Source organism: Aquarana catesbeiana, linkage group LG05 (genome assembly GCF_042186555.1).
Source record: "Aquarana catesbeiana isolate 2022-GZ linkage group LG05, ASM4218655v1, whole genome shotgun sequence".
In the NCBI taxonomy this organism is placed as follows: domain Eukaryota; kingdom Metazoa; phylum Chordata; class Amphibia; order Anura; family Ranidae; genus Aquarana; species Aquarana catesbeiana.
Genome location: NC_133328.1, coordinates 602,497,545 through 602,512,829, shown reverse-complemented (window position 1 = coordinate 602,512,829; position 15,285 = coordinate 602,497,545). Strand labels below are relative to the sequence as shown.

At 45.5% G+C, this 15,285-nt stretch overlaps 1 protein-coding gene across 1 annotated transcript in view; it reads right to left on the bottom strand.

The window, feature by feature from the left end:
• The window catches only part of MAL2 (mal, T cell differentiation protein 2), an 83,796-nt gene that overhangs the window by 32,260 nt on the left and 36,251 nt on the right, over positions 1–15,285 (bottom strand). The window contains exon 2 of the mRNA XM_073632197.1: positions 5,584–5,754. Within this exon, the coding sequence (XP_073488298.1) occupies positions 5,584–5,754 (171 nt within the window). The remainder of the gene's footprint in view (positions 1–5,583; positions 5,755–15,285) is intronic.

Below are 15,285 nucleotides of genomic sequence, written 5' to 3'. Positions count from 1 at the left end.
TCTCGGCACTTTCCCCAGTTCCCCTGATATCCTTTTTGAGAACTGGTGCCCAAAACTGAACTGCATATTCGAGATGAGGTCTTACTAATGATTTGTACAGGGGCAAAATGATATCTCACTCTCTGGAGTCCATACGTACCTCTCAATACAAGAAAGGACTTTGCTGGCGTTGGAAACCGTAGCTTGGCATTGCATGCTACTATTGAGCTTATGATCTACCAAAACCCCCAATCTTGTCCTCATTTCTGACATTAGGGATGAGCTGAACACCCCCCGGTTCGGTTTACAGCAGAACATGTGAACAGGCAAAAAATGTGTTTGAACACGCGAACACTGTTAAAGTCTATGGGACACGAATGTGAAAAATCAAAAGTGCTAATTTTAAAAGCTTATTTGGGGACCCGGGTCCTGCCCCAGGAGACATGTATCAAAGCAAAAAAAAGTTTTAAAAACTGACGTTTTTTTTGGGAGCAGTGATTTTATGAAATTCTTTTAAATATCATGCCTGGGGGATGTCCTTAGTATGCCTGTTAAGTAGCGCATTTTTCCTGTGTTTAGAACAATACCACAGCAAAATTACATTTCTGAAGGAAAAAATGTAATTTAAAACTACTCACGGCTGTAATAGACAATATAAATGAAAATGATTGAAAAAAATGCCATGCCCCCCCCCCCAGTCCATTACCAGGCCCTTTGGGTCTGGTATGGATATTAAGGGGAACACCGCACCCAAATGTAAAAAAAATGGCGTGGGGGTCCCCCAGGCCCCCAGGCACTATATACTCTGAACAGCAGTATATATACACCATACGGTCTGACCTATATACTCTGCAGAAAATTGGGTCTTAGGTGTTGGTGGTACCAGAACACTGTAAGCCCTCAGTTACACTTGGTGGGTGCAGGAACGGGCCCTGCTGTGAAATATTAGATCAAAAATTGTAATTACATGCCCCTGTTAAAGAGGGGCAGAAAAATTGGGCCTTGGGTGGTGGTGGTGGTGCCCTAAACCAAAAATATTGTTGGAAGCTAGCATCATCAAGATTGAGGAATAGTATAGGCAGCAAGGGATCCCACATCCATAGCAAATTCAATTGGTTACATCAGCATCAGGTGCTTGATAGCTGCTGATCCAAGACTGGTTCATTTTTATGAATGTGAGCCTATCAACGGAGTCTGTGGACAGGCAAACTCTTTGATCCATTACAAACCCTCCAGAGGCACTGAATGTGCATTCAGAAAGCACGCTGGATGCAGGACAGGCCAGTAGCTCAATTGCATATTGAGCTAGTTCTGGCCAGCGGTCCATCCTCAAGACCCAGTAACCCAGTGGATGCTCTGTTGGAAAGGTCTCCAAGTCTGCTCTTGCCCCTAGATATTCCTGCACCATGTAATGCAGACGCTGGCGATGGTTGATTGAACTGATCAGACCTTGGCGCTGAGGACTGAAAAATTGAAAAAAAGGCATTTGTCAGCCGGCCACCTTCTCCATCGCTCTTCCTCTGACTGAACGAAGCCTCAGCAACACGTTGTCCAGCACCAGGAAAATGTAACCTCCCAGGTCTGGAAATGAATTGTACAAACCTTTCTTCAAGGCCTCCTGAAGATGTTTCATCCTCTGCTCCCTCTGCGAAGGCAGGATGAGTTCTGAAACCTTACCCTTGTAACGTGGATCAAGGGCTGCCAGCAAGTAATGATCCCTCTCCTCGATACCACGAATACTAGGGTCCTTTCGAAGGCTTTGCAGAATCAGGGAGGCCATGCAGCGTAAGTTTGCAGAGGCATTTGATTCTGAGTCCTCTGGGTCACCGAGGATCACATGATCTGTAACTACCTCCTCCCAGCCACGTACAACTCCTTGGGTGTCTTTGGACTGAAAACCATCCCTTGAAGACTGCTGCTGAGTGTTATTCTCTACAGCCATGCTGACACAACCCTCCTCCTGCTCTTCTTCCTGTGTGTTTGGCGGGCCCGCAGGAATGCTATCTGGATAAAGGGGGCCTTGAGAGGTAAGGAAGTCCTCCTCTTCCTCCCGCTGTTCTGCCTCAAGTGTCCATTATTCCACGAAGCATGTGCTCCAACAGGAAGACTAGAGTGACAGTGTCACTGATGCATGCATTGTCACTGTTTACCATCCTTGTGGCCACCTCAAATGGTGACAGGACAGTGCATGCATTCTTGATCAGTAGCTACTGGCGTGGTGAAAAGAAGCCAAGCTCCCCTGACCCTGTCCTGGTGCCATACTTGCACAGGTACTCATTGATGGCCCTCTGCTGCGTGTGCAGCCGCTGCAGCATTGCCAATGTTGAGTTCTACCTGGTGGGCATGTCACAAATGAGGCGGTTGGTGGGCAGGTTGCATTCCCTTTGAATGTCAGCCAGCCGAGCACTGGCATTGTATGATCGGCGGAAATGACCACAGACTTTTCTGGCCTGCCTCAGGACTGAAAATGAAGGTTTGCTTTACCTCATGTTTTGTGGGTGACAGGGATAAGCTCTTCACCGTATAGACAGCAGTGTACTGTTTAGTTTAGTGCCGGCTGGCAAGGATTTGTTTTACTGTTTTTTGTTTGTTTTTACAACTTTGCAAACCACCTATAAATAAAGCTGGCAACCCGCAAGATTTTAAAGAAACTGCCTGTACGCTGACCTTCATTTTGAGAAAAGGTGATCCCCCACTATATATATATATATATATATATATATATATATATATATATATATATATATATATATATGTGTGTATGTATGTATATGTATATTCTCAAATACACTGCCACTAACTGAATAACCTGCCTGCTTAATCAAAATCAAGCTACCTCTCTGTCCACCCCAACAACACTACACACGGCCGGCGTGTAAGCAGCCTTATATAGTGTGGGGCGTGGATTTAATCCCCCTGAGCCATGATTGGCCAAAGGCACCCTGCCTTTGGCCAATTATGGCTCTCTTAGCAGAGGGCACTGTAATTGGTCAAAGCATGTAGGTCAGGTGCATGCTTTGGCCAATCATCATACAGCAATGCACCGCAATCACATTATGGGACGTTCCGCGGCACTCGAATTTGCCGAGAACGCCCCATAATGTTCACTTATCGATGAATGGGCGAACACCCGATGTTCGATTCGAACTTATGTTCGACCCGAACATCAAGCTCATCCCTACTTACCATATCTTGTTCTGCACTGTTAAAGTGACAAAGTAATTTTTTTTTTTTTTTTAATAAAAAAAGATGTAACACTTACCTCCTCTCTGCTTAGATGATGTACAGAAACTTCACTTTCCTCTTCTTCTCACAGTCCCCATTGGCGCTGTAGGCTCCTAAACCACCTTTGGGCGCCTCCTGTAGCAAGCTAGATGCTAGGGAGGCATCCGTGCATGCATGCTCCTGTTGGGTCCTATGCTAAGCTGTGTGTGCCCATAGATACATACAGCGGCTTGTAGGCAGGTGCAGTCTGTATTCTCCACTGCAATTGGGGCTTGACTGCAGCGACAATGCAGGTGGGGGAGGAAGTTGAGAGGAACTTGGTTCTTCTATGATTTCCTTGGTCACAGGAAGGCAGCTATCCAATTTGATGCTGACGCCCCATGTGACCCTGGTGGCCATCTTTGGTCAGGCAGAGTCTATTCAAGACTCCAGTTTTCTAGCTTGGCATTTGTGAGTGGCTAGTGAAGGAAAACAAACCTTGTCTGTCAGGGATAGTACTAGAGATAACATACCTTCCAGGAAGCCTTCCCTTTTGGTGTGGACTGGCCAGGCCACATTCTGCTCCTCTGTGGCAGATGTTGGCATCTGACATTCTGCATCCCATGGATCCGCCATTGTTTCAGTTGTAAGTGGCTCCAGTAGGGTGTATACCCTGCTGGGCCTGTTGCTTCGGTCGAACTGTACTACAATACTCTGTTAATGCTGAACTTTGACTGTGTGCGTTTTCTGCCAGCAGTACAATGCTGCACCTAGGGTTGCCACCCATACGGGATTGACCCAGACAGTATGGGTTTGGCAACTTGTGCCCAGGTTTCTGTCCCCTGGAAACCCGGGCACAACATATATCCAGCGCCTGTCTGTGTCCCGGTTTGTCCCCTCCTCCGCCCCGAAGATCTGTGGCGGTTGTGCGCCTCTCGGCTCCATTATGCTGTGGAGGAGATGGCAGTGCCAGTGCCCCTCCCCCCTCCATACACATGGCTCCTATTATGTGCACACTTCCTGTTTATCTCCCCAATGGCAGCTCAGGGGCTTCTCCTATCTTTTTTCGATCATTGCACACAAAATGTTCCAGCGATCATGTGTCACTACAGACAGCCCTCCATATCGCGGTCCGAGTCTCTCTAGTCAGTGTAGCTCCTCACCTCCTTGGAGCTTCACCCTCTTCCTGCTCCACCACAGCTGGGGAGACAAGATATTGAGGTGACCAGGGAGCCCGAGACCTCCTCCGCACAGCGGGAATCAAAGTTATGATCGCAGCCCCCCCTTCCTCTCTGTCAGCCCCCCCCCTCCTCTCTGTCAGCGCCCCCTCCTCTGCCCCTCCCAAACTACACCAGGAGACCTCCCCCCACCCCCCAAAATTACACTGTAAATATGCAATTGGCTACACCCACTGTTCACCGCTGCGCGTGCCACATTACTACTCCCCTAGGGTACACAGAGGTGTCCCAGGTATTTTACAATCTCATAGTGTATGCTACAAAAAAAATGCCAAGCCCCGCTGAAGTGTTCGGGTTTGGCTCGAAGAAAAGGTGGCAACCCTAGCTGCACCTAACTCACAGACTGTAAGTCACAGCCCCAATCCATCCTCACAGGAATCTACTGACAGCAGCAGAAGCCTATGGCTCCCTGCCCTCAGTTTCTCCTCTGAAAGCAGAAAGCGAGGGAAGTAGCACTGGTGCCGGAGACCGCACTGGAGAGATGATATGGAACCAGGTAAGTGTTTAGAGACAGGGGTGGGGGGAAATGGTAGGATAGGTAGTGGGGCATGTTTTACATTAATGCAAATAATGCATTAAGATTAAACAAAACAGACTTTAGTACTACTTTAAAGTGGTCATCTTAGTAGATACAGGGCTTTGTGTTCTCTTTCAGAGCTACCCCCCTTATTAGAGCTGTTGAACTAATAACTGGTGAAGAATGACCAAGAGAAAGCAGACAGAGGAAGGACAGATCCTTAGCATGAATACAGAAGAAGCAGGGAGATTCTTGCACTGCGCGTCCTCAGGTACAGCTTTCACTTCAGCAAACAGAACACAGAGCTGCACAATAGTGAAATCAAGAAATCTCTCTCCGAATTACCTGAGACTAGCAATTAGAGGCAGCAGTGCCTCATAGGATCTAACACTGCAGATATATAGCAATGGGGCTAAAAGCAAAGAAAGCGCACTGCTATTTTTCAGGAAAAATTTAAGACTAGAGGTACAGTATGTGATTTAGGGTACCGCTTAGGCACAATTTAATATTTCCAGATGTACCCTATAAGAGAGCAAAATTTCACTCTTTGAGTTCAGGTCCTCTATCTGGTATCATTTCACTTATTCTTTGGTGTTATCCATGATCACTGTAAACACTAATATAGATAAGAAGAATGACTCTTACCACAAAGTTCCAGTTGGTTTGGATCATGTTGACCAGGCCGCAAAGGAACACACACAGGTAGACAAGAGAGAAGAAAAATGCTGTTACTGATACAAACATGACCCATCCTTGTATAACCGGCACTGGCACATTGGATGCTGCCACCAGAATCCAGACAAGGCCTCCAAAAATCTGCAAAAGAATGTATTTCATAAATTAGTAATGTGATAAATACATACAGTAAACACATTATTCTAATTATTTTTTTTAGGGATTTTAACCACTTCAGCCCTGGAAGGTTTTACCCCTTTAATGACCAGGACATTTTTTGCGATACGGCACTGCGTCACTTTAACTGACAATTGCGACGTTGTAAAGCTTTCTTTTGGTGGTATTTGATCACCTCTGGTTTTTATTTTTTGTGCTATAAACAGAAAAAAGACTGACAATTTTGAAAAAAAAAAAAAAACAATATTTTTTATTTTCTGCTATAATACATATCCCACCAAAAAATTAAAAATAAAAATGTATTGATCAGTTTAGATCAATATATATTCTTATACATATTTTTGGTAAAAAAAAAAAAAAAAATCGCAATATGTGTATATTGATTGGTTTGCGCAAAAGTTATCGCATCTACAAACTATGGGAAAGATTTATGGACTTGGGGGGGGGGGGGGGGGGGGGGCTGCCTGAGACAACAAAGAGATCGCTGTTCTCGATCACAGGGAACAGCAGATCTCTGTGATGTCTCCTGTCAGAACGGGGATCCGCTTTATTTACATAGGCAGATCCCTGTTCTGCCTCGGTGTACTGCGATCGCGGGTCGCCAGCGGACATCGAGTCCGCAGGACCCGTGGCTGCGCTCTCGCGGCATGCAGCGAAGCACGAGCCCACAGTGTCACATGCATGAACCGCCGTACGGGTACGGCGGTTTGCGCTATCGAGCCGACCTGCCACGGTATATATACAGTTGCTGGTCGGTAAGTGGTTAAAATAAAATATCAGTTAAAATATAACTAAAGGCAAAAGTTTGTTTTTAGTTTTGGATAGAGTGGAGATGGATTAGAGCCCCTGTCAGGTTTATATTGCTGTCTGTGCCCCTATTAGGGAGATTCACCCTCTATATTTGTCCTACTCTCTATTTCTTTACCGTTATCATTGAAAGTGAAAGAAAATCCTACATTTTGGGTTGTCTCCAGAAAAGTATTAGAGGGGAAATCTTCAAAGGGGACACTAATTCTGGTGACCTGGAGGTCCTCGATAAATTCCCCTAATTTCTGGGTATTTAGACCCCTTTCACACTGGGGCCGCCCGTGCATTAGCGGTAAAGCGCCACTCGTTTTAGCTGCACTTTATCGCTGTTTAAGCGCCGCTTTTCGGCCGCTAGCAGGGCACTTTTAACCCCAAAGAAGGGGTTAAAAGCACCTGTGTTGCGGCGTTTCCTAAGCACTTTTCAGGTTCTTCGGAAGCGCTGCCCATTCATTGAAATGGGCAGGGGCGTTTTGGGAGCGCTGTATAGAACGCTCCCAAACCGCCCAAAAGATGCTGCTTGCAGGACTTTTTCTATCGTCCCGCAAACGCACCGCCCGGGTGTGAAAGCACTCAGGCTTTCAGATTCAGGCGGCATGGGGGGGCAGTTTTCAGGTGCTATTTCTAGTGTTATTTCTAGTTCTAAACCACCTGAAAACTGCCTCAAAGTGAAAGGGGTCTAACTTTCACTTTGGCTATGAAACAGAAAGTGAAGGGAAATCTTTGAAATTGGACACATATGGCAAAAAAAAAAAAAAAAAAAAAATCTGACAGGGGTTATCATCCTCCTTGCTCTATCCAAAATGTAAAAAAAAAGTTTTGCCTATAGTTTTGGTTTTAGGATAGTGGGTCTCTCTCTCTCACTCTCCACCTCATTTATATATAAATCGTTTTCTAATCTTTTCACAGATTGACAGATTCTGCGACGATCTTTCGCCGGAAGTGGGAGCAAATATTAGTCAGGTATCTATCTGCTCCCCCCAGAAAGGTGCCAAATGTAACACCGGAGGGGGGGAAATCGGGACAGCGGAAGTTCCATTCTTGGGTGGAACTCCGCTTTAAATTAAGGAATAGAAGCTTTGCATACTATTAAATGTATATTCTTAGCACAGTGACTAAGGCCTGGTTCACACCTATGAATTTTTTTGTAGTATTTGATCCTCTGCTGATTTTGTATGCCTGCCCACTGACAAAGAAATGATCAGTCTAAAATATTAATAGTAGGTTTATTTTAACAGCGATAGACAGAATAACAACAAAAAAAAATCCAGTAAAACGCATTTCAAAAAAGTTATAAATTAATTTGCATTTTAATGAGTGAAAAAGGTTTTTGATCCCCTATATGCAAGATTTCTGGCTCCCAGGTGTCTTCTATACAGCACTCCCTTAAAGGGAGTGCTCCTAATCTCAGCTTGTTACCTGTATAAAAGACACCTGTCCACAGAAGCAATCAATCAGATTCTAATCTCTCCACCATGGCCAAGACCAAAGAGCTCTCCAAGGATGTCAGGGACAAGATTGTAGACCTACACAAGGCTGGAATGGGCTACAAGACCATCGCCAAACAGCTTGGTAAGAGCGTGACAACAGTTGGTGCGATTATTCGCAAATGGAAGAAACACAAAATAATTTTTTAATCTCCCTCGGTCTGGGGCTCCATGCAGAATCTCACCTCGTGGAGTTTCAATGATCATGAGAACAGTAGAGAATCAGCCCAGAACTACACAGGAGAATCTGGTCAATGATCTCAAGGCAGCTGGGACCATAGTCACCAAGAAAACAATTGGTAACACACTACGCTGTGAAGGACTGAAATCGTGCAGCACCCGCAAGGTCCCCCTGCTCAAGAAAGCACATGTACAGGCCCGTCTGAAGTTTGCTAATGAACATCTGAATGATTCGGAGGTGAACTGGGTGAAAGTGTTGTGGTCAGATGAGACCAAAATCAAGCTCTTTGGCATCAACTAAACTCGCTGTGTTTGAAGGAGGAGGAATGCTGCCTATGACCCCAAGAACACAAACATGGAGGTGGAAACATTATGCTTTGGGGGGTGTTTTTCTGCTAAGGGGACAGGACAACTTTACCTCATCAAAAGGGCGATGGACGGGACCATGTACCGTCAAATCTTGGTTGAGAACCTCCTTCCCTCAGACAAGGCATTGAAAATGGGTCGTAGATGGGTCTTCCAGCATGACAGTAACCCAAAACACACAGCCAAAGCAACAAAGGAGTGGCTCAAGAAGAAGCACATTAGGGTCCTGTAGTGGCCTAGCCAGGCCCCAGACCTTAATCCCATAGAAAATATGTGGAGAAAGCTGAAGGTTCGAGTTACCAAACGTCAGCCTCGAAAACCTTAATGACTTGGAGAGGGTCTGAAAAGAGGAGTGGGACAAAATCCCTCCTGAGATGTGTGCAAACCTGGTAACCAACTATAAGAAACATCTGACCTCTGTGACTGATTGCCAACAAGGGTTTCGCCACCAAGTACTAAGACATGTTTTGCGAAGTGGTGAAATACTTATTTCACTCATTAAAAGTAAAACTTATTTCACTCATAAAATTGTCCCCCCCCCCCCCCTTTTTTTTTTTTTTATAGAGCTTCCTTATTCCTAGTAAGTAGAGGCTTTAAGATGCCAAAATATATATAAAGCATTTTAACCTTATTCCTTAAAATCTTAAATGTCACTAAAAAGGCACAATTTCTTTTTAATCATTTTGGATAGAGTAAGGGTTTTTCTTCTTCTTTTTTTTTTTTTTTTTTTTTCTTTTTTTTTTTTTTTTTTTTTTTGTCATCTGTGTCCCTTTTCAGAGATTTCCCTTCACTCCCTGTCCCATAGCCAAAACAGGAGGTGAGAGGGAAACCCTACAAAGTGATGGAATCCCAAGTGTCACCAGAACTAGTCGTCCCAATGGAAAATTTTCTCCCTATTCCTGTTCTGATGTCAGCACAAAATTTGGGATTTTCTTTTACTTTCACCTTCAGTGATAATGGTAAACAGGACAAGTGGGTGAATCTCCCATAATGGGGGCACAGACAGCAAAATAAACTGACAGGTGTTCTATTCCCTCTCCACTTTATACAAAATGTAAAAAAAAATGTTTGTCTTTAGTGACACTTTAATACATGGAGTTAGTTTGTTTCTTCCTTTGTTGCATGGGTCTTCTCCAGCTGCTCTAGATTTTCCACAAAATCAAAGTAGTAGATAAATTACCTCCCACCCAACCTGGCCCTAATAGGGGTATTGGTGCGATTGGTGGAGGGACTTGCTTTAGGCATGCATTACCCTATTGTACAAGCTGCAACTCCTCATGAAAGCTGTTGCCAGAAGCAGAGGCATAGCTAGGCCCCGGTGCAATTAACCATGAAGGCTCTCTCTTCCCATGGATCAGTGGCAGGGGTGGTGGGGGGATGGGATCAGTCCACTGAGGGTGGTGGGGGGGATGTAATCAGTGGCAGCGGTGGTGGTGAGATCAGTTCACTGATGGTAGTGAGAAGGGAATGGGATCAGTCCACTGAGTGGGGGGGTGGGATGGGATCAGTGGCAGCGGTGTTGGTGGAGATGGGATCGGTGGCAGTGGGGAAATAGGGATGACATCAGTGGGATAGGGGTCCCTATCTCGCCACCACCACTGATGTCATCCCTAGCCCACCACCGCCATTGATGTTATCCCTACCACCGACACTGATGTTATCCCTATCCCCCCAGTGGCAGCGGTGGTGGTGGGGGGAAATGGGATCAGTGACACTGGGACTCACCTGCTCTGTGTCCGTCGATCCCCTCCTTCTCCTTGCTCAGTGTGTCTCTGCCTGTATCTGGCTCCCATCACGTGCCTCCAGTGATGCCTCTCCTGATATGGGGGTCTCCTCGCAGAGCGGAGAGCTCCTCCCCTTCACTCTACTGGCCGTCAGCTGGTCAGCTGACTTTCTCCTCTAGTTTCCGATCCCAAAAATGGCATTTGACTGGACTCTGCAGCAGTGGGTGGATAGGATAGGCAGGTGGTCCTGTATGGCAGTGACAGTGAGTGCTCAGCTTCAGCCACAGTGTACTATCTCCTGACTCAATGCTTCTAACTAGAACCGGCGGGCGGCCTCCACACCCACAGTGATGGAACGGGCAGGCAGGGCCCTCCTTTACAAACAAAGGGAACTACCTTGTATTTTTCCTTGCTGGAGGGTCCAGAATAGAGCATCCAAAAAAGATAAGCTGCAATTTTTAAATATAGAATGGGGACATGTAAAATTGAAAGTGCTTTTTATGCCGTGTACACACGGGCGGACTTTTCGACCGGACTGGACGGACGGAACAAATCCGTCGGACAATCCGAACGTGTGTGGGCTTCATCAGACCTTCAGCGGACTTTTTCGGTCGAAAATCAGACGGACTTTAGATTTGAAACATGTTTCAAATCTTTCCGACGGACTCAAGTCCGGTCGAAAAATCCGTTCGTCTGTATGCTAGTCCGGACAAAAAAAGGACGCAAGGGCAGCTATTGGCTACTGGCTATGAACTTCCTTATTCTAGTCCCTTTTGTACGTCATCACGTTCATACCAACAGACTTTCGAACGGACTTTAGTCCGTACGTGTGTGGGAAAGTTAGGTCGTCTGAAAGTCCGTCATAACTCCGTTGAAAGTCCATCGGAAAGACCGTCGGACGTTTGATGCTGAAAAGTCTGCCCGTGTGTTACGAGGCATTAGGCACAATGTTGTTTTTTACTTATAGTTTTACAACCTGCAGGAGATTTTAGCAGGTTTTTAGAGCTGCATAGAGCCTTAGAATATATCCAAGCAGCTCTTACAGCCCTTTATTTTTGCTGCTGAAATGAATGAGAGTTGATGAATATGGATTAATGAATGAGGGTTGATGAATTTGAGTTGATGAATGAGAGTTGATGAATATGTTTTGGAAAGGCTAAATGCTTATGCAATGTTAGCTATATATCACTCCAAATTTTATTACTAACAAGCAGTGTACCCAGAAGGAACCTTTTGGTTTAGAATAAAACAAGGACTTGTTTTGAGTCCTTCTATTACAAGTGTAGTCATCAGGAAGTAACCACACCGCAATAACAAATAGAAAAATAGGATTAAGAAATGCTTGGCAAATATGACGCTTAATCGTGTTCTTTTATTGTAAATACATCAGTCACCCCTACAACCCTCAATTAATATTCTTTTCACTGCAGTTTTCTCCAGGCTTCTTGCAGCTCTGTTTGATCTCTTGTCAATACCCAGTATTCCAATATGGGGAGCATGTGACCTTTTCCCCTTCTTTTTGGGATGCATTGCTCAGTGCGTCAGTGGTCAATCACTAATCATTAACTCTGTCAGAAGGCAAGAAGGTCATTAATTCTAGTTTAGTTTCAATACAGAGCTTACACATGGTTTAGAACCAGATAAGTAGGGTTGGCAGTGTCATTTCTCAAACCTGGTGCTTGTCATGTTGCTTATCTAGCATTAGATCAGTGGCCTCAGTTTAGGGTCTCTGTACCGATTTCTTAAAACAGAAGTATGGGTTTTTTTTTTTTTTTCCAGTATCATACTTACCTCGGTGGATGCAGCATCGGTCCCCCGGCGCCTCTACACTGAGAACTGAGCCATCGAACACCGCCGATGGCTCGGTTCTCACAGTTACCTGAGCAGAGAGCTGCTGCCTGTCAATCGGCAGCTCTCCACTCTGCTCCCTCCTCTCTCACTGGAGCACTGAGCAGTGGAGGGGCGGGGAGCGGTCATCGCAGGCTCTCAGCGGCTTGCAGAGACGGGTTCTGGGACGGGTTCTGGGACATCAGCAGAGAGCGGACTCAGTCCGCTCTCTGCTAAAAACAGGTCACAGGAGTGCAAAACGAATTGCACTCCTGTGATCCATAGGAGAAGCCCAGCCAAATGAGCTTTGGCTGGACTTCTCCTTTAAATCCACAGTCTGAAACATTTTTTATTCTAATATTAACCACTTGCCTACTTGCCTACAGCACTCCCCCCTCCCCCCCCCCCCCCCTTCCTGCCAAGGCAAATTTTCAGCTTTCAGCATTGTCACACTTTGAATGACAATTGCGCTGTCATGCAACACTGTACCCAAACTAAATTTTTATCACTTATTTTGAGACAGAGCTTTCTTTTGGTGGCATTTAATCACTACTGTTTTTTTTTATTTTTTGCTAAACAAACAAAAAAAGGCCAAACGTTTAGATTATGTTATACATTTTTGTAAATAAGTATTTTTTCTTCATCACTGATGTGCACTGATGAGGCTGTACTGATGCATACTAGCACATTATGCCTTCGCCTTGCAGGTAAAAACGCCCAGCGGTTTACAACCGCTTTAACCAAACTTTTGACTCCATTTGCCTTAAATATTTCAAAACCAGGGCTCAACAAAACCCAGGCGCCAGGTCGCAATGGTGACTGGAAATTGCATCCTGGCGCCTGGTCTACACCGCAGAAGTGGTCTGGATTCCTGCAAAGTGCCTCTCCCACCCCCCCGCGGGTGCGCAGACTTAGGTCGGGCTGGCCAAAATTGAGTCCGCGGCTTTGCGGCCTGCTGGAGCGGGATACACGCTCCTTTCTGCGATCCAGCGTCCTCCTCTGGTGGGCGGTGCTGTGATGAGCATGGCGTGCTCACTGCCCGCCTACCTCCGACATCATCTTCTCAGTTTGACAGCTGGGGTTGAGATTGCAGGCATAATCAGTCACCTGTTCCTTACCGCCGTGGTGGACGGGGAGTGCCACCTCAGTGCCCTCTGTCAGTGCCATCTCAGTTCTGCCTGTCAGTGTCACCTGTCAGTGCTGTCTATCAATTCCATTTAGTGCCACCTCAGTGCTGCCCATCAGTGCCATCTCAGTGCTCATTGGTGCTGCCCATCAGTGCCACCTGTCAGTATCACCTCAGTGCTGCCCATTAGTACCATCTCAGTGCTCATTTGTGCTGCCCGTCAGTGCACATTAGTGCTGCCTGTCAGTGCCAACTCAGTGCTGCCTATCGGTGCCACATGTCAGTGCCACCTCGGTGCTGCCTATCAGTACCACCTGTCAGTTCCCATCAGTGGCATCTCAGTGCTGCCTATTGGTGCCCATCAGTTCCAACCTCAATGCCACCTCATCAGTGCAGCCCATCAGTGATCATCAGTGCCGCCTATCAGAGCACATCAGTGAAGGAGGAAAAAAACTTATTTGCAAAATCTTATAACAAACAAAACAAAAGTTGATTTTTTTTTTTTTAAATATTTTGGGTTTTTTTTCCGCTTGGCATCAGGCATGAGCAATTCTTATTGCCCGATGCCCCAGACATGCAGTTCTGGGCGCTGGGCAGAGGATTTAAAAAACTGGCTCCTAACTTTTTCAGCTGGCTCCTAGATTCTAAGCAAATTTGTCAAGCCCGTCCCATCCTCCTTCCAATTAAGGTACTGGCAGCTGAAGCACGCCTTTGAAGCCCAGTTCCCTGCCCCCCCCCCCTCATTTTGGAACCAGACTCCATTGAGCGGCTCCTGATTTCCAGTGTGATGGGGAAGCCTCTCTCAACAATATATCTATACCTTACAGTAGAGTATGATACCAAATTAACTAAGACATGGGAAAAGTGGAGGGTTGATATTCCTTCTTTGGACGAGGAGGAATGGAAGGAGTGTTTAATCTCCTACATTCCTTCCATGATCGCGGCAAAAGATAAGTTCATACAATTTAAGTTCCTACACAGAGCGTACTTCACCCCACAGAGACTGGCGCGCATTTACCATCAAAGAGATCCCAATTGTCAGAGATGCAGACAGGAGGTGGACACCTTCTGGCACATGGTCTGGTCCTGTCCCAAACTCCGACCCTTTTGGTCAGCAGTGGCCTCCACACTGAGCAATGTCACAGGTTTAAATTTACCGGTGGATCCTTAGATACTATTATTCAGTCATTTGGAGGATGTTGAGGGAGACAGGTATAGTAAATTGTGTCTTACCTTCGCATTATATTATGCTAGGCGTGAATTTTTACTGAGATGGAAACTAGTAGAGCCTCCTACTCTGGCCTCGTGGAGAAGGTCGGTGAACATGGTACTTCCCCTATATAGAATGACATATGAAAGTAGGCAATGCCCAGGGAAGTTTGATAAAATCTGGTCCTCTTGGGTGGACGCCTCTGGGGACCCTGAACCCCCTACCCCATAACCAGGACGTGAAACACATTTGAGGACATCCTATATCCCATGCCTATTCTCCTTGTGCCCATTCCCCCTCATTCCCTTATATATTAAATTACAATACATACAGCAAATAATTATTAAATTACTTTCCCATCTTATAAAATACACCATATATTTACTACTCTCTAAATGTCCAAGAGATTCTCCACACATTTCTCATAATTCTAATTAGTATTAGGTGATTATAAGATCTCCTTGTGTAGTCTATCCTATCACCCCTTTTATATCTATGACGACTTTATAAATTCCGTCTAATAATTTCAATAAGATTATACATTTTAATCCCTCAACTGTACTGCACTTAGTGTTGTCTGCTGCCTACCAAAACACCAATATCCCTTCTATTTCCAACCCCCCCCCCAAAAAAAAAACATATGTATTTCCCCTAGCAGTCTCTAACTAATTGCAAAGCTTAGAATGGCCAACCATTTGCCCAAGGGTTTTCTAAATCTATCTGGGCATCCCCTATGTAGATAAACCATGTGTTCTCTTTGTAAAACTTAAT